At 43.3% G+C, this 25,861-nt stretch overlaps 1 protein-coding gene across 2 annotated transcripts in view; it reads left to right on the forward strand.

Annotated features, from left to right (window-relative positions):
• LOC124774890 (H(+)/Cl(-) exchange transporter 7) overlaps window positions 1-25,861 on the forward strand; it is a 184,689-nt gene that overhangs the window by 104,023 nt on the left and 54,805 nt on the right. For both annotated transcript variants that reach the window (XM_047249546.1, XM_047249547.1), the window contains 2 exons: window positions 5,983-6,142; window positions 9,290-9,428. In XM_047249546.1, coding sequence (XP_047105502.1) covers window positions 5,983-6,142; window positions 9,290-9,428 — 299 coding nt within the window. The remainder of the gene's footprint in view (window positions 1-5,982; window positions 6,143-9,289; window positions 9,429-25,861) is intronic.

The following is a 25,861-nucleotide window of genomic DNA, read 5'->3' on the forward strand; positions in this document are numbered from 1 at the left end:
AGTATGCAGAAGGAAGATAATGCTAGTAAAATATGGCTGATATATGAACTACACATACTACCTGTAACTTGCACTATTGATAAAATCTGCCATTTAATTTCTTAGAGGACAACTAATGTACTCTCAGGTAAATCATTTTTATTTATCATCAGAAATCTCTAACATAACCGTGGTGTATCAGCTATGTCATTACAGATGCTGTCAATGCAGGCAACAAGAATGGTCAGGTCTTTTGTATAGTTTTAATTTTTATCAGCGTAATAGGTACATATATGCACGAAGACAAAGGAATTACTGACATTGGGTGTGAGAGGGCATTGGTTGAAATCAATGGGGAAGTTGAAAATTTGTGTTGGACTGGTATTCGAACCTGGGCCTGCTGCTTACTAGGCAGATACTCTGACCATTTAGCCACCCCAACACAGTGGTCATTGCAACTGCAAGGATTATCCTAGCACGCCTCCTGTCAGACAAAAGTTCTCAACCTATTCACACACCACTAATGTAATGCCGTTTACCCATTATCCTCATTACTCATGGCATTTTGCGCATTCCTGTAACAGTTCTAGCCTGTTGTGCATCTGCACTGAAGAGATCATTGTTCGTCTCACCTTATATATTCATTCTCTGTATTAGTAGAGAATGGATAAGTTGGGAATTTGCATCTGACTAGAGGTGTGCTAGGGTAGTCCATGCAGTAGCAATGACCACTGTATCTGGATCACTCAGTGGTCAGGGCATCAGCCTAGTAAGCACGATTCTGGGGTTCGAATCCCAGTCCAGCACAGATTTTCACCTTTCCCCAATGGTTTCAATCAATGCTCACTTGCAGCCAATATCTGTAATTCCTGTGTGTCTTAATTCCTAATGACTACTGGATGAAAATGGTGGCTGCCCTTTATGACATGTCCAAAAGAACAGGACATCACATATATGCGCTGTTTACTTTAGGGGAAATCAGTTGTGCTTTTTCTTTTTTAATAAAAGGAATTACAAAGCCCGTGCTTATTCACTCTTTTCCCACCTTATGCAAGCATAAAATGAATTCGTCTTTCTCGTGTCACCAATAGGACCTTTGAGTGCTTCAACCATTTTCTGCCAGTCATATTTATTTTCCTTCAGCATTTGTGCTATGGATCTCTTGGATCCTAGAAGCACAATCGTATCTATTTTTTTCTTCAGCTACATTAAATTCTCTTTGGACCATCCATCATCACACAACTTGATGACAATGACAACGAAAGTAGGCAAGATAGCAGACTAAAGCTTTCTGTACTACTAGCACTGAAGTGGAGAAGAGTCAAACTTTTTCAGTGTTTGATTGGTTTACTGAAAGACAGACAACCAGCAGAGCATGAGCAAACACAAGCAAATACGAACCGAATATAATGAATGTTATTCACTCATGAGCATCTAGCTTTACACCAGAGAGAATTCTCATTTGCTGTTGCATATATGCTATTGTCCTCTTCATTGTAAAGGGGGTTTAAAGTGATCATTAAAATCAGGAAGAAAGTAGCTTCAAAGAAACCTCTCCGATATTTGGTATTACTACTGCTCTTTCACCCCAATCCCCTCCCCCCTGCAAATCTTTAAGCAGTAGTACCTTATATACATTTAATATCAGTATAACAAGGTTCAAGATGAAAATCAAACAATCAAAAATCCAGGATAGAATGTAACAATATTATGAAAAGGGAAGTTGCTACTCACCATATAGCAGAGATGCTGAGTTGCAGATAGGCACAATGAAGAGAAATTCACACTTAAAGCTTTCGGCTAATGGCCTTCGTCAACAATAAACACACATATGCGTGCGCACACACTCACTCACTTACCCACACAAATGCAACTCACACACACAACTGCAACTCACACACACAACTGCAACTCACACACACAACTGCAGTCTCAGGCATCTGAAACCCCACTGGTCAGATGTGTATAATGATCAGAAAGAGATAAGCGGGTATGAAACTGAATGACCTTACACTTGACAGGACAAGTGTAGAATATGGTTTATTGCTTGTTTCTCTGTAGCTCTCGGGGGAAAAGACAACTCATTTATGTCGTTCATCCCTGGTTATGAAACTACAGATACCATATGATGCGATGCAGTACTCTTGTTTCACTGCAATTAAAAATTAATTTGAGAAAATGAATATTTATGTTCTGATTTGACATTGTTTTTAACTTACCCAAAGGACACTATCATTACTGAAAATGATTTTGGGTATTACAAGAGAGTTTGCTAATATGAGAAAGCTAGACTCTGACTAAAGTAAATGCTCAGTTCTGTTGGCAAGTCTAAGAACTTTGTTCTCGCATTGTCTAAGCCATAGAGCAGCAACAATAAGACCATTACAGTGCTGGATTAGGTCCAGAATCCTTGATTCATTTAAAAGTGTTGAATTTAAAGTTTTTGGAGTGTATGTGCTTGTAGGGCTTTAATGTTGATTTTCATGTAATCTCCCCCCCCCCCCCCCCCCCCCTGCCCTCTCTCTCTCTCTCTCTCTCTCTCTCTCTCTCTCTCTCTCTCTCTCTCTCTCTCTCTCTCCCTCTGAACCGCGTAACTATGAGGTTGGTTAGTATTTTAGAGTAAGATGGTTTGTTCCTGTTTTGCGACAACCATGGGTATCCTAATAAGTGACAATTCTGAACTTTGGGACACTGTATCTCATATTGGAGGGAGGGGGTCATTTCATATTTCCACACTAACTGCTGGATTCAGGCTCATATTTTTACTAAGTGGTTTGACAATTTTGTGAAGCCATCTGGTGGTGATCTTGTTGTGCTAACACTTGATGAGCATGATATTACATTTGTGCAACACAGAAAGCAAGAGATACCCCTGTCCACACATCACATCTTTATCGACCCATCCCATGCATAAAATACAGCCTTTTGTGTGGAGTTCATGAGACATTTAAAACACATTATCTCAAAGAAATGGAAACCTGGTGGGCAAATAAACCAGGGCGGCAAATAATCCAGGTCAAGTATCAACCTCATTTTTTATTATGAGGTTATTTAGAGTGCCTATTTGAGAGCAATAACAGTGCAAAATGTTATAAGTGGCCTCCAGGAAATGACTTCCTATTTAACAGGCATTTACTTAGATTCAATGAATTTGCAATACACCAGGAGTTTGACATGCAAGATGCAAACAATGCAGTAAATGTAAGCCCTGATGGTATATGACCAGCTGTCAAAATCAGCAAGCCACATAAAAAGCCACTAGATCTAGTAAAATCAGCATGTTTTGAATCTGTTAAGTAGGTAACATTGTCTCCATACAGGGAACATTTGAAGCAATTGAAAGAGGAGAAAACTGCAGCAGAATCAAAGGAAACAGAAGCGGAAGTTTTGTTCTTGAAAAAGACAAGACATAAGAACACTCTTCCAGTTATGCAAATTTAATTGAGGACAGAGCTTCAGATGTGCAGTCTGAAGAAGAAGAAGAAGAAGAAGAAGAAGAAGAAGAAGAAGAAGAAGAAGAAGAAGAAGAAGAAGAAGAAGAAGAAGAAGATGATGATGATGATGATGATGATGATAATGGATACATATTCTACAGGGGTCGTTTACGTGAAGACTAACATAGAAAAATAGAGTGCACAGAATGCTATTCTTGAAGAATTTGAACCTCCCCCCCTTCCCCCCCTTCTCTCTCTCTCTCTCTCTCTCTCTCTCTCTCTCTCTCCATCTTTTGTGTGCTCTGACTGCATTTATTTTGCACAATGAATATGGGAAATGTTGGAGAGGTAGTAAGGAAATGAATAATCTTATTTTGGGGTTTACCTGTGTGATTTTGGTTGATATCAAGTGTTTCCTCTTACTATCGCCTATTAAGACACCATTCCTATTTCAATTCAAAATTATTTGTTTATGATTTTTTTTTCAGATTTGCACATGTTAAGTAGCATGAATTTAATAAATAAAATTGTTAAGTACAGTGATGATATGAAGATTTACAATTAACAAACGTACAGTATTACCAAATGTTGTAACGTAAAATGGATTAGTGAGATGAAAGTTTCACATCATGGATGAGACTATTATGAGGTCTATGCACCACTAGCATCAGTTACCTGCCTCATCCAATGAGACGTGGAGGAGGTCAGCCTCTGAAAATGTGCTTCATCATTTGTGAGACCCTCCCATGTATCAAACAATAGGACCAGGGCCACTATAAGCTCAAGGGACACTTCATTTTGGTCCACAGATTTTCAATGGGATAAAGTCTGACACTTGATCAGGTAAATGTCAGACTGTTGATTACTGTTGCTGAATGATTAGACTTGTGTGAACCGGTGAGTGGTCCTGCTGGAACTTGATCATTTCACTGGGACAGTGCACTGAAACCATTATGCTGGACAAGTGCCAGGACGCTCTCTCTTGGGACCTTTGTATGATGAAACATACATTTTGGCATACCTCGGCTATCTTCATGTTATTCTTGCAGCTGATCAACAGTGCAGTGTAAAAAATAAAATGGTATTGAGATGACACAAACCTTAATTGTGTCCAAGGAAATCCAGATCTTCAAACACTGGCACCCGACCACAACATAACTGTAAAGCTCTGCTCTTATTTGTATATTCAAGGCAGAAATGTCTTGGCATTTCAAACAGTTTACAGTGTGATGGTGTAGGTATAAAAATGTGGTAATTATATTACAGTACAGAAAATAAAAAAAAGTCTATAAGCCAAATCATTGCAGTAAGAAGGGAACAAATACTGTGAAATGCTGCTGCTGTTGCCAGTGTGCATTGCATTCCCACTGGTGCAAGCTGTACACAGCTGAAGGACCCGAGCATATTTAGATGTGCCGAACAGTTTTGTTTTGTCAACTGCACCTTTTTAGAAGTGAAAAGGCTTATCCAGTAAGTGAACCCTCTTCGTCCTTAGATACCTTCAGTGTCTGTCAGATCTGTCATTTATAAGGAACTGTTATATTACTGTGACAGAATCTGAGATTGCACTGTAGTATACTAATATTAAGAATCACATTGAACCGTGCACACATTTTCAAGCATAAACCAAACTTGACATATAACCCCCCCCCCCCCCCCCCCACACACACACACACACACACACACACACACACACACACACACACACAAAGATGATGATGATGATGATGATGATGTCTCATACTCCGAGGAGTGTAGGAGATGATGCTGGAAACGCGCACCGCCGTCTAGGCGAGGTGCTAGTGGAGGTGGTTTGCCATTGCCTTATTGGGCATTCAGGAATTTTGTAGCTCCAGCACAATTTTCAAATGCCTTGAACAATTATCCAATTACCCATTGCTAAATCAATGGTTCTTTACTCTATCATTATCCTCCCAACAAAGGTGGGTCCTCTTCTGTAGGACTTGACTGGCAGGAGTAAGTGAAAGGAGTCTCTCAGCTCTTGGACATATCTGCTCATGCCTGTCACCATCACTACATCTCCACCATTCAAAGAAATGAGAAAAAAGTTGAAAATATTAGTCGCCTTCAAAGGTATTACACATGCAGCTCTACAATGTTTTTACTCCATCCAAACAGTAAGCATCACAAATATGTAGGGCTCCATTGCTGTTGACAGTCCCGATTCCTCGACTGCTTACCTCTATCACTTTTTTGTACGTGTGTGTGTCTTATGGGGCATATTGTAGTTTCATTCAGAGAATAGTTTCATTCTAAGTAAATAAGTAACTGTAATTTGTATGAGAGGAGGGAGGTAAAAATATAGCAGTCAAGATTTAGATTTTTTTGTGATTTGCATAAATATTTTACAGCAAATGTTAGAATGATTCCTGACAGAGAATAGTTCCTTCCACATTGTTAATGGATAATTCAGTCTTTTTCTTCTAATCTGGAAATTCATATTTATGCCAAAATTGTTGAAGTTTTGCTTATTGACACAGCTTAATATGACAGAGACTCAGAAAATGTAAAATTCTTGTGCTGTTACTAATTGTAAACTTTGTTACAGGTGAACTGACATATTCTGGTCTTCTGAATTTTGGGAAGTTTGAAAATATTTCGTATGAAATGACTGAACTACTGATTTTTGTTGTTATGGGAATTATTGGTGGTTTGCTGGGATCTCTCTTCAACCACATCAATTACAAACTCACAGTTTTTCGCATGAGGTAAATGTGTCTGTAATCAGTTGTGTAGAGCTTGTTATCTATTACGAACTAACTGGGAGAAAGGCAACCACTGACGTAGTGATGATTGATATATGGTGCTTATTAACAAATATCACCACACACACACACACACACACACACACACACACACACACACACACACACACTACTTGCTTTCTAGCTACTGCTGTGTGTGTGTGTGTGTGTGTGTGTGTGTGTGTGTGTGTGTGTGTGTGTGTGTGTGTGTGTATTTTCCAATCACTGAAATAGTTTTACGTATCCTCTGAACGCAGGGAATCCCCAACAATCAGTCTTTCCTTCTCATCCCGTATGGTAAGTACGGTAAGTCTCCCCTGACCTGCAGTTCCGGGTGACTTTATCAACATCTACCTCTTTTCGTAGACCTCTCCAGTCCTTTTGCTTCACCCTTCTTCCTTCCTCTTCAGCCCTTCTGCCTGAAGGAGGAGCCACTTGGTGAGGACGTGTAGGTGAAGGGTAGATAATAATTACCAGGATGGTTTGAGCGGGGGACTGGTGATATGGAAAATGACAGGAGAGCAACAAAAGTGAGAGTAAGTCTACAGAAGTGGGAAAGGGTCTAGTGGAGGTTTCGGCAAGGACAATTGCAGGAATAGATTATCTGCTGGAGAACTCCTGCAGCATATATAGAGGATTCATCTGGAAATCTTTCACCTCTGAAAGATTCGTTCATATACAAAAAAACACAGACTGACAAAAAGAATAGAGCACTGAGTAGGGAAGGAGGAAACAAAATTAAAACGTCCGGGGTTGAGAGGATATGTAACATTATTTCAGTGATTGGAAAATTGAGTGAAATTTACAAAGAACTTACCAGTATGTGCCCACTTATCAGTATAATGTTACCTCACCTCTGGCCTGAACACTTGCACTGATTCAGTTGGAGAGGTTATCATAAATCCATTGTATCCACTCCTGAAGCAAGTCTGTTGTAACTGGTGCTGGATATCCAAGATACTGACACTGAGACAGAGTTGACACTGAGCTGGTCTCACACATGTTCTGTCGGGACAGATCTGCAGATATTGCTAACTGTGGAAGTATCTCAGTATCATATACACAGTTTGTAGAGATATGGGTCATATGTGGACAGGCACTGTCCATATGATAAGTGGTACCATTATATTGTTGTATGATGGGTAACATATGAGGACACAGTACCTCTGTAACATAGAAACCTACCATTGTGCCATCAGCGCTCCCTCTGTAACTACCAGTTGCCACCTGAAGTTGTATCTGATGGCTCCTCATACCATGATGCCAGCAGTAACACCACTATGCCTCTCAAAAACATTAGAAGAGGGGGATTTCTCCCTAGGTCATTGCCATACTCGTTGCTATGGTCATCTGAGGTAATGCAAAACTCTGATTCATCGCTGAATACAGTGCAACACCACTCAGCAGTATGTGTGTCCTAGTCATGGCACTGTTCCAGATGCAGCCATCTGTGTTGTGTTAATGGCAGGCTATGCATAGGACGGTAGTCTGACTGCTGCTAGTGTGAGGTGACTCAGAATATTGCATGGAGCTCATTGGTTGTTTTCAGATGGCAGGTGCAGATGTGAAGATGTTACAGTGTGCTTTCTGCCCAATATAGTAGTCAGACATGATCGACCAAAACATTGATGGCAAGTATGCCTGCCCTGACATTCCCAAGCAGTCCAACATGGGGCCACTGTTACTTACTAATGCCCAACAACTCTGGATATTGCATGATTTGACCAACCAGGCAAATGAAGACCCTTTTCAAGAGGCCAACTTCAAACTCTGTAAGCTGTTGATGACACTATCTCACAAGAGTACACAGCACCTCCGTGTTCTTCAGTGATCACTCATCTGACACTGTTCACACCCCTTATATACCCTACCAGACCTAGCAACAGTATTGAACACGAACACCTTCGGTGCACTCGTTGACTGTTCCACCTGTTAAAGAGAATTGCAACTCAACTGGCTATATATTCACTAATGGTGTGGGTACCTGCATGAAATTACACTGATCAACAGTGGAACAAGGGTAACTAAAACTACAGCATTGATAATGGCTGTGTAGCAACAAAGACAGAGATAAACTTAACAGTAAAAAAATCTTGGACCTGTAGATCATTTATGCCAAACAACAGTAAAATTAGACATGGAAAATAAATCCCCAAACTACAGACCTGAAAATGGCTTTTATTAAAAGTCAGATGCAAAATTTAAGTAATTCCAACATTGTGTTAGTATCAGGGGCAGCAACTCAATATATTTGAAATTTATTAATTAGGATTTCCATCAGAGTTGCATATAATATTTTTATTTGTGACTAGTTTCAAACACTTTCTTTCATTTTCAAACCCTTACCTATATTTGTAAAGTTCACCCTTCAGATTACATATTTTTCTACATCAGATCAATATAACAAAAGTTATTTGTGTGTCTTGCGATTGTCTTGGTACATTAAAAATTCAGTAGGCATGTTTAATTGTTTGTCTATGAAATAACTTACTTGGAAGACTGTGTAAAGAAAGTAATATTGTACACTATGGATAAATAATGAGGTTGAACTGTTTTAAGGAGACTGACTGCGGGAGCATCTGTCATCCTGATGTTTTATGTGGTTTCCCCAAATTACCTTGGGCAAATACTGGACAAATACTGGTATTGTTCCTATTGTAAGGCTATAGCTTACTACCTATTTCACTCATTTCATACTGGACATGTAAGAGTGCAGGTAAATTAAAATAATTGTTTCTCTTTTCTTGAAGTGCAATACCACAATATGTCCAATATCCTTGTAAAGGTAACCAACAGATGAATACTGCTCTTACTACTACCCCTCACTGAAGTAGTGGATGATGCAAATATTTATGATAACATAATTCTAGCTTATATAACAGCATATTTTCTACTGAATTTAAACTGCATAGGAAATGGTAAAGACTGAATGAAGGAATGTAATGTTCCAATAATCTTTATAGCTCTAGCTAAAGTGGATCAATATTTTCATTCTGCAATAACAATTTTTGAATATGAAATGTATTTAAAAAACAATTTTTAAAAATTATTTGTGTTTATTTGTTATGTTCCAAATGTCCTCATTAAAACAAAACCTGCAAAAATTTACAGGTACTTACCATACAGATCACTGAAGGTCGTAGAAGCAGCAATAGTTGCCATGTTCACTGCAACTGTGGGCTTCTTAATGATTTATCTTATAAATGATTGCAAACCATTGGGTCAAGATCCTACAAAACATCCAATGACGGTATGTAACTGATAAAGTGGATAAGTGACTGGATAAACTTGGTTTCATTACATAGTAGTTGTCTGCAAATGATACCATTACCAGAAGATGAAAATGTTAACTGGCATATTGTGAATCAGGAATATTGGAAACAATTGTTCAGCTAATGAGCTTGGCCTCTGTTCTGCCTGTGGGTGAGTTGCTTCTCACATCTAGAGAATAGTCACTGAATTTCTATTGCCCCCCTGTTAGTTTCTCCATCCAGTTCTCTTGCACATCCCCCCGTCAGGCACACATCACACCAGTAGAAACACATTCCTTTTTGATTTAGAGGCTTCACACCTTCCCGATTTCAATTATTGCTTTGTGATAACTGCTAGAAAATTTGAGCAAATTCTCCAAGTTAAATAATGCCAGCAGTTTTCTTAAAAAATGTATCAGTTTGTCATTCACACTTACTGCCAAAGAATAGACCACTCCTGAATTTTATTGTATATCAATGCAAATAAACGTGTAGTTTTGAGAATTTTCAGAAGTTGTCATTGTTCTGTGCATAATCTAATTTTTAGCAAATTCATATTTGTAATTTAGTTACTGTAGCAGATATTACATCTAGCTTTCCCTTAAAGAGGGGTATATAATGTTTACATTTATCATAAATTAAATCTATTTTCGAGTTTGCTAATAACTATAATTAACCTCTAGCTTTCCGGTAAAGAGGGGTATATAATGTTTACATTTATCATAAATTAAATCTATTTTCGAGTTTGCTAATAACTATAATTAACCTCTCCCCCAGGGGGCTCACGGTTCTTTTGTGAGTTTGTGTATGGCACACAAGGGGCCTCCAAGCGATTGCAGCACATTCATTGCTCCTGGGCTGCATTTCCTTCCCTGTGCCTCTCCCTCTTTGTCCTCATTCCTCCCCCTCCGACACCTCCTTTCCCTCTCTTGGTGTTCCTTGGCTATCTGCCTCGTTTCCTTTATTCCTTATGGATTTGTTCCCCTTGCTTTTTCTCTGGCATCCTTCCTTTTTGGCATTTTTGGTCCCCCTGGGGATTTGACCTTCACTTCTAAATTCTCTCACTGTAGTGTGAGACACTTCGGAAAGAATTCCCTCCCTAGCATCTAGGCATGGCTTCCTCATCCCCCTTCCTTCGCCTCTTCCTTGCCTGCCATAGCCCCCTCTGCCCTGCTAAGTCACCAGCACATGGAGCCAGTCCGTTTGGTGAGGCCATTATATACCCATCTGGCTGAGCCCTCTGACAGCACAGGGATCACCCTTCTGATACGTGAGCTGTTGCCTCCCCCTGTATACCTAGGAGAGGTTGCTTGTGATTCTGGAGCATTGGAACTACCCTCTGTTACCTGTGACCCCTCTGGGGACAGGTTTGAGGTTTTACGTCAATCCCTTTTTGCTCAATTGTGGGCTGACTCATGGAAGGCTACCCCCTGTCTAATGAAGCTATCAAGGAGACTCTTGCCATTCTTCTCTCTGTTTCTCCTGATGGGAATCTACCATCCTGTGCCATTTTAGTATTGACCATACTAGGTTGACCAAAGGGGTTATAAGCTGCAATGAGCCAAGCCTCGTCACCCCCTCCCACCCCTCACCCCCCTTCATCACTCAAGGTGATCTTTATTTTGCTGGACTGCCCCTGCGTTTTGGTTCTTCACACTACACAATTAATATGCCCTCACACCTTCCCTGTCTTGAGTGGTATTGGACGACTCTCACATGGTTACACCTCTCCTCAGTTTTCTTCTTGAAAGTGGTTTGTACTCTCAGGAATTTTCCTCTGGCATTTGAGATCCTCAGTTAGTGTAGGTGTTGGTTATTGAGGCCTTGATCCTGCCTTCACACCGGCCAGGTTCTCCCCATCTTTCCCCTACATTTTGTTTATTCTGCTGTGCTATTTTGTTTCCCCTTTCCTTGTAGCTTCTTCCTCTGTTGTTGTCCCCATTGTATCTTAATAATGGTATGGCATAATGTGGGTGTTACGACAGTTTGGTAGCTGTGCTGGTGCCCCACTGCACCTCTGCTCTCCCTGTTTCCAACCACTCCTCTCCTGTTCTCTCTCCTCTTCCTTCTACACTGATGTCCTGTTTTCTCTCTCTGTTTGCACATTATCTTTTGTGGTGGCGTTCATAGCGACAAACAATTCGCTGTAGAAACGGCTTACGAAGTCACCGCCACACTTTTAATAGCGGGCCGACCGGTCCGCTGGAACAGTGAACAGAAAGATGAAAACCCAAACACTCTGATTAAATAAAAGTTGGTACTTATCTTTATTAACGAAGATACAGAAACAGTAGTGAACTCCGTGTCTACAGAATTCTGTCTCGTTCGAGTCGGAGCGGCTAGGTCAGCGTCGGTTGACGACAAACAACAACTCTGCTGCGATGAACACACAACTGACTAGCAAGTACACAATTCGGTGGCGAGTATACAACTGAGCGGCGCATACAGAACTGTCCTAGCGCTCGCGACTGCAGCGCTTAAGAACCCAGAAGCCAGCGGTGGCGCGCGCAGACTTGCGGCGATTTCCTGTCTCGCTGGCGCTGCTTATGCGGACGGCGTCCGGACTTTGATGCTGCCAACCTTTTGGCAGCGGGCTCGGGTGGCATTACTGGCTAGGATATAACACTCCTCCCCCCCAAATTGCTGCACCGTCGTTGAATAATGACGTGGCGAGCGTCGACGGCGGGGGAGGGGTCTGGCCGCTGGCGTAGCAGACGAGAGCGGGGCGGAGATTGTTGTCGGTGGCAGTCCCCGGTCCGCACCCCAGCATTGGCTGCGCGGGGCCTCGGGAAACACCGACTGAAAACCGAGGTCAGGGTGCACACCTGTGACCACGGGCGCAGCTTCTGGTACTGGACGCGACGGGGCGTCGGGACCCACGAAGAGAGGCAGTGTCTCCTGACGCTGCGTCGACGGCTGCTGAGTGGGCGCCGGACAAGGCGCTGCGGTGTCAGACTCCTTGGGGGAGCCCAAGGAAAGCGGCGGCAGGACAGGCTGCACAGCCACCGCTTGGGAAGGCGGCCCGGCTGAGGGGTCGACGTCCATCAGCTCCGAAGGCGGTGGCGACTGAAGAGGGACCGCAGGCGCCGGAGCGACCACCTGGGGCGCTCCCGGATGAAGCTGCGCGGGAGGCATCAACGGGACGGGCTGTCGGCGTGGTAGCGGCGACGGCTGCTGCTGCTGCCCTGGGGGCGGCAGCGAAGTCGGAAGGCGCAGCTGGAACCCACCGCGGACCAAATCTGTGGACAAAGAACGAGCGGCAGAATCCGGGCGGCCAGCGCGTCGCAACTGGTTCTGATGCCTCCTGTGCACCCCAGTAGCACCTTGAACAGTATAAAAACCGCGACCCTGGACACTTATCACGGTACCACGTTCCCAACGACGGCGACCGTGATAAACTCTGAAAAAAAACGGCGTCGTTGCACTGAAAACGCGTGCGATGCTCAGAAGCGGCGGGTCGATCCGGGGGGTGCAACAACCGTAGGAGGGTGCGATGACGACGGCCGTGGAGAAGCTCCGCAGGCGAAGGGCCGTCGCGTGGCGTGGTCCGGTAAGATGACAGGAACGTGATGAGGGCCTGCTGACGAGAGTGCGTAGCACGAAGGCGGTCCGTATGATCCTTGAATGTGCGTACAAAACGTTCCGCTGCACCATTCGATTGAGGGTGGAACGGCGGAGTAAGAACATGGCGAATGCCATTGGCAGAACAAAAACTTTCAAATTCAGCAGAGGTAAATTGTGGACCATTGACAGACACTAAAACTTCTGGAAGACCCTCAATACAAAAAATGGAAGTCAACGCCTGTATAGTTCGTGCAGACATTGTAGACTGCATGGGCACAACAAACGGAAAATTACTAAATGCATCTATCACGATGAGCCAACGAGAATTCCAATATGGACCAGCGAAATCAATATGTACTCGCTGCCAGGGACTGGCAGGGCGTGCCCACTCAAAATAGCGTTGAGGCGGAGCAGCTTGGTGTTCGGTACACGTCGAACAATCTGTAGACATCTGCGTAATCTGCTTATCAATGCCGATCCATGTACAATGACGGCGGGCAAGCTGCTTGGTGCGGACCACTCCCCAATGACCTTGATGCAACAAGTCGAGGACCTTGGATTGGAGCACTTGGGGAACCACTACACGAAGCTGGTCATTCTCGGTGCGTAACAGCAAAACTCCGTGCGAAACAGACAACAGATGACGTTGCGGATAATAGCGACGAACCACAGGATCCGATATGTCCTTTGCCTTGGACGGCCAACCACGTTGAACAAAACGTAATAGTAAACTCAGATGAGGATCCGTAGCTGTCTCACGTGCCACCTGACGATAATCAATCAGAAAATCCCGGAGGGATTGATGCTCATCGGCGTCAATCTGATGGCAAGAGTCGTCAGAGGAATCGAAGACATCATCCGCAGCAATCGGCAATCTAGAAAGCGCGTCAGCGTTTGCATGCTGAGCTGTAGGGCGATACAGTATCTCATACTGGTATTGTGATAACAAAAGAGCCCAACGTTGTAGTCTCTGAGCTGTCCGCTGAGGAACTGGTTTAGACGGATGAAACAGTGACGTCAGGGGCTTGTGATCTGTTACTAAATAGAATGGTCTACCATAGAGGTAGTGATGGAATTTTGTGACACCGAACACAATAGCCAACGCTTCCTTGTCCAATTGGCTATAATTACACTGAGCTTTGTTTAGCAATTTAGATGCGAACGCAATAGGACGTTCGGTGTTACCGACTCGGTGAGACAACACAGCACCGAGGCCGAAAGAAGAGGCATCACAAGCTAACACCAGAGGCTTGTTAGGGTCGTAATGGACCAGACAACGATAATTCAATAAAGCCTCTTTAAGCTGCTGAAAGGCTGATTGGCAATCAGCTGACCACACAAACGGAACATTCTTACGGCGGAGACGATGCAACGGTGCAGCAATCTGTGATGCATTAGGTATAAACCTAATATAATATGTCAATTTGCCAAGAACTGCTTGCAATTCATGCAGATTGCGAGGGGCGGGCAAATCACGAATAGCTGCTAAATGTGACTGGGAGGGATGAATGCCTTGAGCATTAATAACATGTCCCAGATACTCCAGCTCCGTAAGGAAAAATGAACATTTATCAATGTTGCAACGTAGGCCTGCCTGAGACAACACTGTAAACAAACACTCCAAATTACGGAAATGTTCAGCAGGCGTCCGACCGGACACAACAATATCGTCTAAATAGTTGCAACACGATGGCACATTAGCCAGAAGTTGTGACAAAAAACGCTGAAAAACAGCTGGAGCTGACGCACAACCAAAAGGCAAACGCAGAAAACGGAACAACCCCAACGACGTGTTTATGACAAAATACTGTTGTGATTGCTCGTCGAGGGGCAATTGCAAATATGCTTCACGGAGATCAATTTTGGAGAAGAAACGAGCTTCCCCTAACTTATCCATCAGCTCGTCCGGTCTAGGCAAAGGAAAAGAATCAATGACAGTCTGAGGATTAACTGTCGACTCAAAATCAGCACACAAATGTAACTTGCCAGACGGTTTCTTTATAATAACTAAGGGAGAAGCCCACTGGCTCGCTGAAACGGGTTGAATAACACCGTTGTTTTGCCAATGACGAAGTTCAGCTGCTACAAGTGCCCAGAGGGCGTGAGGCACTGGACGAGCACGAAAAAATCAAATCGAGGCTGAGCATTATCTTTTAACGTAATATGAGCGGCAAAGTTCGCAGCACAACCTAGTTCGTCTTTAAATATGTCACTGTATTGTTTACACAAATCGGTTTTGCTGTCTTGAGGAACAACAACAGAATTAATTTGCAACACATTGTCTTGGATAGACAGGCCAAACAAGTCAAAACAGTCTAATCCGAAAATGTTTACACTGTCTGTAGCGCGGAGCACTGTGAATGAAACTGTTTTTGTATTGCCACGGAATGTGGCTGGCACGCTACATACACCTAACACAGGAATTTGTTCTCCACTATAAGTAGCCAAAGAATGTTTTGCCGCTGAAAGTGTAGGGCGGCCGATAGCCGCATACGTAGCACTATTTATGAGAGTCACAGACGCACCAGTGTCTAATTGAAAATTGAAGGTCTTATCCTGGATGCGTAGCTTCACAAATAGTTTATTACACTGTCTCTGGATCGGTGCAGTGGAGGGGGAAGACACAAAATCAGCGCGTTTAGCGCGTGTTCGCTGCTTACGACAACTCGTGGGTTGGGCGGGTGGAACAACAACTCCCGCTTCACTTGCAGTCTGTACATTACTTTTTACAGCGTTTGAATTACGCCTGGGTCGCATAGCAGAGGGCTGGGTGGGTGGCTTATTGTGAACAAGTTTATTACCCACACGAACCCTGGAAGAGTCTTTAAACGCGACCTTCTGGGCGGGCTGGCTTTGAAGAACATGAATATCCACGGGCTGGGCAGCACTAGAATTGTTCTTGCGTTTACGCAAACAAACAGTATGGATGTGTCCTTTCCTTTGACAAAAGTGACAAACCGCGTTTCTCAACGGGCAACGTTCACGAGGATGAGCAAGAACACACTTAGGGCAAGACTTAACTCTATCATTTTGCACACGCAGCTGACGAATGTGTTTAACATGACGCGGCCAGCTAGTGTTTACAGTCTGACTCTGCCGGTGGGGCCGCGGGCGTGACATAACTTGCTTAGCACAGGCAATTTGAGAAATACATGGCTGATCTAACTCACACTCAGCATAGTCAAAAGTACCTTGGGCTTCAATGATGTTCATCAGTCTCTAATGACGGGTCAGGCAACTTTAAGATAGCAGCACGAATACGAGAATCTCCAATGTTTTGAGTAATAGCGTCTCGTAACATGACATCACTGTAGGAAGCTCCACACACACAATTAAATCGGCACTGACGGGTGAGGCCCCATAAATCTGTTAACCACTGTTTATTAGATTGATGTGGCAGTTTCTTTAATCTGAAGAACTTGAATCTGGGTGCTGCCACATGAACTCGCGACTCGAAATACTCAGCGAGCTTGTTAACAACAACGTCATAGTCTAAAGCTTCTGGCTTGGATTCCGGGAACAACTTACAAAGTAGTCGATAGACTTCCACGCCTGCAGTGGAAATTAAATAAAGCTGCCGCTCAGTACCTGTGAGTTTGTAGACTGTCATGTGCGCCTGCAACTGCGCGAAATATTCTCGCCATTCTTCTCGTGATACATCAAAAGCACGGAAAGGTGGTGCTGCCTGTGCTTGTTCCTTTTGTGTTGGAGGATTAGCCGCTTGTTTGGCGATTGCTTCCACCAGACTTTGTATTTGCTGACTCTGTAACAAGATCAACTGTTGTAATTCGGCAGACATAGTGAACACAAATTAAACCAGCCCCCAAAATTTTATCTCTATAATTAGTATAACCAGAAACAAGTTGAACCAGCCCTGCACACGAGTTCGGAAGTCCTCGTCGCCAGGTTTTGTGGCGGCGTTCGTAGCGACAAACAATTCGCTGTAGAAACGGCTTACGAAGTCACCGCCACACTTTTAATAGCGGGCCGACCGGTCCGCTGGAACAGTGAACAGAAAGATGAAAACCCAAACACTCTGATTAAATAAAAGTCGGTACTTATCTTTATTAACGAAGATACAGAAACAGTAGTGAACTCCGTGTCTACAGAATTCTGTCTAGTTTGAGTCGGAGCGGCTAGGTCAGCGTCGGCTGACGACAAACAACAACTCTGCTGCGATGAACACACAACTGACTAGCAAGTACACAATTCGGTGGCGAGTATACAACTGAGCGGCGAATACAGATCTGTCCTAGCACTCGCGACTGCAGCGCTTAAGAACCCAGAAGCCAGCGGTGGCGCGCGCAGACTTGCGGCGATTTCCTGTCTCGCTGGCGCTGCTTATGCGGACGGCGTCCGGACTTTGATGCTGCCAACCTTTTGGCAGCGGGCTCGGGTGGCATTACTGGCTAGGATATAACATTATCCCTTCCCCTTCACTGGACTGTGCTGTTTGTATTGTTCTTCCCTTGATTTCTGCCAGCCTGGATCATGGGAACGATGGCCTTGCTGTTTGGTCCCCTCCTCCAAATTAATTAACCAACGAACTATAATTAACCTCAAAAAGTTTTAGGAAATTAGTAGTTTTTACTACAGGTTTTTCTGTTGCTTTGATATAAATCTCATTTTGTGTATTTGCATCAATTCTTGTAGGAAATTAACAACTTCAAACCCTCTGAAATTGTACGATAATCAGAGGACTTAACTTAAAGTAGTTTGTTCACTGTGCTGCAATACCTCACACAATCTAAAATGCAGCCACACTGAATGCTCTTCTTGAATACGAAATGAATTGGTTGACATTTGTAAGCAGCTGTAAATCGCCTTGTCTACTGTCAAACAGTTGGCAGCTGCTGTGAGTTGTTGTGTTGGAAGTACTCCTGATAGCTGCGTACCTGTGGTACCGATACCAGAGGTAAAGTACCTCAAGTATTATCCACTCCTGTGGAACATTGGTCCTCTGCAAAAAGTAAGGGATATGTCACTGCTTCTCCACTTGACTGCAAGTGTCATGTCAGTGGTAAATGGTGGCTGGGGATCAGGGAGGACTCATAGAAGACTAGGTGTTGTACTGATCCCCCTAACCAACAAGTTTGAGGTACTGTCATCCAATGAAACTGAAACTGAGCCAATGGGGCTCATTTTGCTTGTTTTGGGGAAACCTGTTTTAGCAGTGTTGAGAGGAGGCAAACTCAAAAGGGTAGGGGTCTATTAATCATCAGCAATTCAAACATACAGCACATGATAGTACCCCTTAGGGAAATGTCCGCAAGGGACATGAAAGGACACCAGGTGCACTCAATGTGTATGACTGGGAGGCTCACTCAGCATGTTGAAGAGGCTATTTCAGCAGCCATCGAGGCCCATTGAGGGAACAGGTTCAACCAACTGCATTTTGTGGCACATGTTGTAACAAATGATGCCTGTGATCTGGGATCAGAGATCATAGTTGGGTCATTCCAGTGACAGGCAGAGAAGGTTGAGGAGATCGGCCTTGTGCATGGAGTCTCAACGAAGCTTACAATTGCAGCAGCATTGCCAGAATTGCTCGTGGCCCTTCGGTTCTGAGTTGAGTGGAAGGACTGAACCAGAGACTTAAGATTCTGTGAGAAACTAGGTGCAACTTCCTGAACTTGCACCCTAGGGCTGAAAATTGTAGGGTTCCACTAAATGGGTCAGGTGTGCGCTACACATCAGAGGCTGCTACTTTGGTAGCTGACTGTGTGGAGTGCGCACAAGGGCTTTATAGAGTAGACAACTCTTCCTCCAATGCTGATAATGATAGCTGTAGGAAATCCAGAAGTATCACTGTAAGAGGGAAAGAAATGCCTCCCATAAGTGGTAGGATTAAAACCCTAATTGTTAGCTGTTGGAGCATAAGCAACAGAGTGCCATATTTAGAAGTACTTCTGAGAAGCAATGAAACACCCTGAAATTGATAGCAGTGGGATTTTTGGGGAAAATTTAAGTGTATATAGTAAGAATAGGTGAATGGGAAATGAAAGTGGTGTATTTGTCACAGTAGACAAGAAACTCAAATCCACAGAGAGGATTATTTTGGCAAGAATTAGTATCAGGGGTGGGCATAAAATTATAATTTGATCCTTCTGTTTCCCACCAGACTCATCTCCTAATGTAACTGAAAACTTAAGAGAAAACCTCAGTTCACTTGTACACAAGTTCCCAAGTCATACTGTAATCATTGGTGGAGACTTTAATCATCCAACGATCAATTGGGAAAATTACAGTTTTGTCAGTCAAGGCCATGATAAGACATTCTGTGAAATAGTACTAAATGCCTTCCCTGAAAACTACCTAGAACAAATAGTTCGGAACCCCACTCATGATGGAAATAATTGGATCTAATGGCTACAAATAGGCCTGACCTATTTGATTGTGTCTGCATCAAAACTGGTATCAGTGAACATGATGCGGTTGTGGCAAGGAAATAAAAAAAAAGTCCGCAGGGGTCGGGTCTGGAGAGTACAGAGGATGAGCTAGCACAGAGATTTCATTTTTTGAGCAATGGTCATGCACCAACAGGGATGAATGTGTGAGTGCACTTTTGTAATGCAAGAGCCATATTTCAGTCCATTTCTTCCTCACGAGATCCAGCTGAAATGTTACACTCTTTTGCAATCTCCCTGACAGTCAGTCTTTGATTGGCATGCATAACTTCATTGATGTTCCTGACATGAGTGTCATTGGTAGACAAAGGGCATCTTTAACTTCAGTCCAGCCATTTTTAAACCATGTGAAGCATTCATAACACTGAGTACAGCTAAAGCACTCATCAGCATAGGCTTCCTACACATTTGTAAGATATTCTTTTGTTTCACACACAATTTAATGCAGACGCATTGCTCCTCTAACTCTGTCATCTCAAAATTCGCAACCTGAGTGACACAATATTCTACTTAGTAAAGCCTAGCAACGACTAACACACATACAACAATGAAACTTCTGGCAGTTACACATTAAACCCAGGCATCTGCAGGAATGCCAAACTCATTTTCATCCAACACACTACTGATGCAAAATTATGAATGTTCCGGAATTTTTTGAAGAAACCTCGCAAGTCTTCAGTAAACTAGATAAAAAAATTGGTAGTGTCATATCTCAATAAGGAACTGCAAGTTTCAGCACAGGGCAAGAGTAGTTGTCCATGCACTGGATAGACATATACCCAGTAGAATAGCTCATAATGGGAGGAACCCCTCCATGGTATAGAGTCACTATAAAGAATGAAATGCGTTGGCTGTCAAGAGAATAATGCACGAAGCCTTCATTGACTATCACAGCAAAATATTATTCAATGACCTTCCATAATACCCAGAGTTAGTGTCGAGTCCCTAGTGAATGAGATAGGACTTGAAATTGAGGTTAGCATAGCAAAAGTTGAGACACTTAACTCAGTTTTCAAATGTTTCTTTAAAAAGGAACACCTGGGATACTTGCCTCAATTTAAGCCTTGTATCACCAAAGAGATGAATAAAATTAGTGTTAATGTCAGTGTTGTTGAGAAATAGCTGAAATTGTTAAAAGTGAAGGTACAGACCCCACTAGAATCCCTATCAGATTCTATAGTGTATTTGTGGCTTAGGTAGTCCCTCCTCTAACTATAATATATCATAAATCCATTGAACAAAAATCTGTGCCCAGTTGGAAAACAGCACAAGTCAGACCCATCTACAAGAAGGGTAGTACAAGTGATCTGCAAAACTATTGATTTGTTGTAAGATCTTAGAGCTTATTCTGAGCTCAAAGATAATGAGATGTCTTGAACAGAATGACCTCCTCCATGCCAACCAATATGGATTCCAGAAACATCGATCATGTGAAACGTAACTCCAGATGTGCCCTGGGGAAGTGTTGGAAACCTTGTTGTTCATGTTGTATATGGAGGACCTTGCAGACAATATTAATAGTAACCTCAGGCTTTTTGCATCTGATACATGTATCTATAATGAAGTACTATCTGAAAGAAGCTGCATAAATATTCAGTCAGATCTTGATAAGATTTCAAAGTGGTACAAAGATTGGCAGCTTGCTTTAATTGTTCAGAAATGTAAAATTGTGCACTTCACAAAATAGAAAAAATAGTATTCTATGACCATAACATAGAAACTATGCATTATGTGACTTGAGCTTGATAGGAGAATATCTAACATTCATTTCTGACACAGCCACTGCTTTAATTTGCATTCCCTGGATGGAATAAGAAATATAACAGGCACCATTACGGTACTTTGTCTTCTAATTTAATTCTGTTCAACAGTGGTCAGGTGTGGTCATTTCTGAAATATGAGTAAATCAAGTAAACACATTCTACTGCTAATGAATTTCCAGAATCGTGTTTCTTCAGTGATCCAGGATGGTGCCGGTAAAAATAGCCCATGCATAAAGGCGATGCAGTGAAATTACGGAAATGAAGAGCTGAAATTGACTTACCATTTATTTACAATAAAAAAAAAGAAAAATATATTTATAGATGATGCCAAAAGTGACCTCTTGTCACAGCAGTACACACTGTGCACGTCTAAGCATGTTCAAATACAATCGGTGTAAAGTTTTGATATCAATGGTGGTAACTTCATGGATGATGCTGTCTTTCAGTTCCTGTATTGTGTGTGAATTTTTCATAGACCTTGTTCTTAGTGTGTCCCCACAGGAATAAATTGCATATTGTTAGAGCTGGTGAAAGTGGCCATTACTGTTCGCTGACAGGTCGTTCCTCGGTGAAGACTTCATGGACACATTCCATGAATACTTAAGGTGTGTGGCATGTTGCTCCATCTTGCTGAAAGAAGTAATATTGTGTTTCATATTCAATGAGTTGAGCTCAAAATATATCAGAAATTTACATATACTGAAACCGTATTGAGGGTAGTGTCAAAAAATATCGATCCAAGATGCACACTGCGGTAACACTGCAGCAAGTGCTCATGTTTTGCTCATGTTTACATCATGGAGTGGTTGCTGGCACAATGTTAGGGTTCTCCATTGTCCAGTACCTGGTGTTCTCTGAATTAACATGACCGGAAAGATGAAACCATGCTTCATCTTTCATGATGTAATGGAAAGGTCCTAACAGACCATCATTTCATGTTATTCAGAAGCAATGTGCAGTAACCTACATGTTACTGTCCGTCATCCTCCTGTAATTCTGCACAGATTACACACGAATAGCTTCCACTGGCAACTTCTCTTCCTTACATATGCTTGTTGGGCCATTTTACATGTAGACTTTTTTGGGCTCTGAATAATTCTTTGGCGAATGTCGGCAATAACTTCTGGTGTGCAAACTGAAGGAATTCATTGTTGTTTTACATTTTGCACAGATCCGTTGGTGCACCAGTTTTTATACAATCTCTGTATTGCTCTTTTTGCTGATAGTCCCCTATCTGGATGCTTGACTTCAAAAATTTCCTGAGTAGTTTCCTTAATTGAATGTGTTTTCATGTATACTTCCACAATTTAAATTCTTTCTTCCATCGAGAAAGTCGTTTTGCAGAGCGAAAACAGAAGTGTCTAACTTCACTGATGAAATAAACTGAAATGCTGACAGAAGAATGCTAACAATTGATTATTGCACAAAACTGTCCATTGTTGTAGCTGTTTACTCTTTCAGAAGTTGAAATATTGCATTTGCATTTAAAAGGGAGGCAGACTACTTTTATCTGTGCCACCTTGTACTATCATAATAGTTTTTCTCTTCACAAGTATATAATTTGTATGTGGGCTTGGAACCAACTTGTCAATGTATAAACTGATGCAGCCAAACAGCGTGACTGCTCTCATGTGACACCCCACAGTTAATTTCTCACGTAGAAACTGACTAGTTCAGCAATGCCCTACATCAAATGAACATTCACCTCTCTTAAAGCCATAGCAGTACAGGCTAAGGAATTATTTTTAATTATTTCGTTGTAGCTTCCTCCCTATAGTTCAATCTCAATATGTATTCATTATTACTAAAAATTACTGTTCTCAAGTCCAAGTCAGTTTATTTTTTTCCCTATACATTAGCAACTAATGATGAAACTAAAAAACTTTAATGTAACAGATATTGCTCTCTTACATCCCCTGATAGTTTCTTCTTTGAAGATGAGATGATGGAAAAAAAGAACCCTGCACCACATCACTTTTACTAGCAAAATACAAATTCAACACTCTGCATTACCAGCACTATAAGCACTATGGCATACCCATGTTGTTAATTGCTGGTACTTTTATAGGGTTGTAAAACCTGGGTGACATAAACAACAACTAAAGAAGCAATATTTACCTTCATGGGAAAGTTACTTCAAAAGATCTATGGACCTGTCTACAGAAGTGTGGGAGGTAAATGGGAATGAAGAATGAAAGAAAACCTATACCAACAGTCTGGAAAGCTAAATATTAGGCAAATGTTAGGGCAGGACAAGCAAGAGTGGTTTGGACATGTCTTTCAAGCTGATGAATCCTTCCCGGACAGTTCCCCAGTTTCAACCTACTGTAAAATGTCCAAGGAAGTGATATGAAATTGAATGAGCATGTCAGGATGGCATTGAGAGGACAAATGGTCGACTTTGGTTTATTGGGAGAATTTTAGAGAATTGTAGTTAATTGGTAAAGGAGACAGCGTATATAACACCACTGTGACCCACTGCTGCTGAGTACTGCTAGATTGTGTAATTCAAAGGCATGCTCCAAGGTTTGTTAGCAGAATGTTCAGTAAGTACACAAGTATTATGGAGATCATTGGTAAACTCAAATGGGGATCCCTGTAAGGAAGATGACATTCATTTTGCAAGATACTATTGGGAAAATTTAGAGAACCAGCATTTAAAGCTGGCTGCAGAACAGTTCTACTGCCATCAAGATGCATCTTGCATAAGGACCTTGAAAATAAGAGGCAGTAGGGCTTGCACGGAGTCAAATAAATAGTAATTTTTCCCTCGCTTCATTAGTGAATGGAACATAAAAGGAAATGGCTAGTAGTGGCCAAGATACCCTCCGCCATGACCATATGGTGGCTTCCGGAGTATGTATCTAGATATAGGACATAGTACTAACAACACTTAAACTAGTAGAGCCAACAGCAGTGGAAGATGAAGCCAGAGACTGGCAAGGATGGATTACCATCTGCAGTAGACCATTGTAACTGATTAACTTCTCTTTCTTATTGTGATTTTTGTATTGTGTTCCTTATTAATTTTTTTATTGTCTGCAATTTTTTACTTTCTTCTTGTAGCATTGTTTTCTGCTATGGGCCCAAAAGGCCTGTTAATGTGGTGGTGGTGGAGAATATTTTGTTACAAAGGTAGTTGAATTATAAGTATTTGAAATGTATTCACATTTGCAAGTATGGACAACCATCAGTTATATAATGGAATGACAACAATGAAAATTCGTGCCGCACGTGGATGTCCTGCTTATCACGAGCAATCGCCGTACCATTACTCTATCACAGCACGACTCATAGCGAGAGCCAAAGTTCCATATGTTGTCAATCATGTGTTTACAGCCTGCACTCGTACGTTCATTGTATATATTTCCATACAGGGGAGACATTTTAATTGAAAATCACTTGCCCAGTGTCAGCAGATAAATACAATATGGCATACCTAATGGATTTCTAAAGTTTCTTTGGTTTGGTGTTGTACCTGAGAGCACTTGTACCAATGCATAATGCGGATGGTGCATGTGGCTAGGGCTCCAAACATTCAGGCAAGAAACAGCTAGCAAGCAATTTGATTCCTCCTACTCAGAGCTTATTTGTTCGGATTCTGATCTGGCTGTTACCTGCTACCATAAACCTGGATACAGCATGTATTCTAGGAAACTGGCATTGTTTGTAGTGTTAAGCATCAGTGCCCATAACAGGCGCATATTTACCAGGCTGGGCTTGCAGACTCGAGTCGCTAACCACTGACTTGGTAGACATAGTTTTGTGTTCACTTTCATTCTTGTTTCTTACTCTGACTTTCATTATAATTTTCATCCAAATTGCACCTCTTGATGTTTCTAACATGCTTGTTCTGTATACTGTGTCTGCAAACTGAAGAGCAAGCAGGTGCGCAGTCTCCCTCTCGCCCCCGCCCTCTCCCTCTCGCCCCCGCCCTCTCCCTCTCGCCCCCGCCCTCTCCCTCTCGCCCCCGCCCTCTCCCTCTCGCCCCCGCCCTCTCCCTCTCGCCCTCGCCCTCTCCCTCTCGCCCCCGCCCTCTCCCTCTCGCCCCCGCCCTCTCCCTCTCGCCCCCGCCCTCTCCCTCTCGCCCCCGCCCTCTCCCTCTCGCCCCCGCCCTCTCCCTCTCGCCCCCGCCCTCTCCCTCTCGCCCCCGCCCTCTCCCTCTCGCCCCCGCCCTCTCCCTCTCCCTCTCGCCCCCGCCCTCTCCCTCTCCCTCTTGCCCCCGCCCTCTCCCTCTCCCTCTCGCCCCCGCCCTCTCCCTCTCCCTCTCGCCCCCGCCCTCTCCCTCTCCCTCTCGCCCCCGCCCTCTCCCTCTCCCTCTCGCCCCCGCCCTCTCCCTCTCGCCCCCGCCCTCTCCCTCTCCCTCTCCCTCTCGCCCCCGCCCTCTCCCTCTCCCTCTCCCTCTCGCCCCCGCCCTCTCCCTCTCCCTCTCGCCCCCGCCCTCTCCCTCTCCCTCTCCCTCTCGCCCCCGCCCTCTCCCTCTCCCTCTCCCTCTCGCCCCCGCCCTCTCCCTCTCCCTCTCCCTCTCGCCCCCGCCCTCTCCCTCTCCCTCTCCCTCTCGCCCCCGCCCTCTCCCTCTCCCTCTCCCTCTCCCTCTCGCCCCCGCCCTCTCCCTCTCCCTCTCCCTCTCCCTCTCGCCCCCGCCCTCTCCCTCTCCCTCTCCCTCTCCCTCTCGCCCCCGCCCTCTCCCTCTCCCTC

Source organism: Schistocerca piceifrons, chromosome 2 (genome assembly GCF_021461385.2).
Source record: "Schistocerca piceifrons isolate TAMUIC-IGC-003096 chromosome 2, iqSchPice1.1, whole genome shotgun sequence".
Classification (NCBI taxonomy): domain Eukaryota; kingdom Metazoa; phylum Arthropoda; class Insecta; order Orthoptera; family Acrididae; genus Schistocerca; species Schistocerca piceifrons.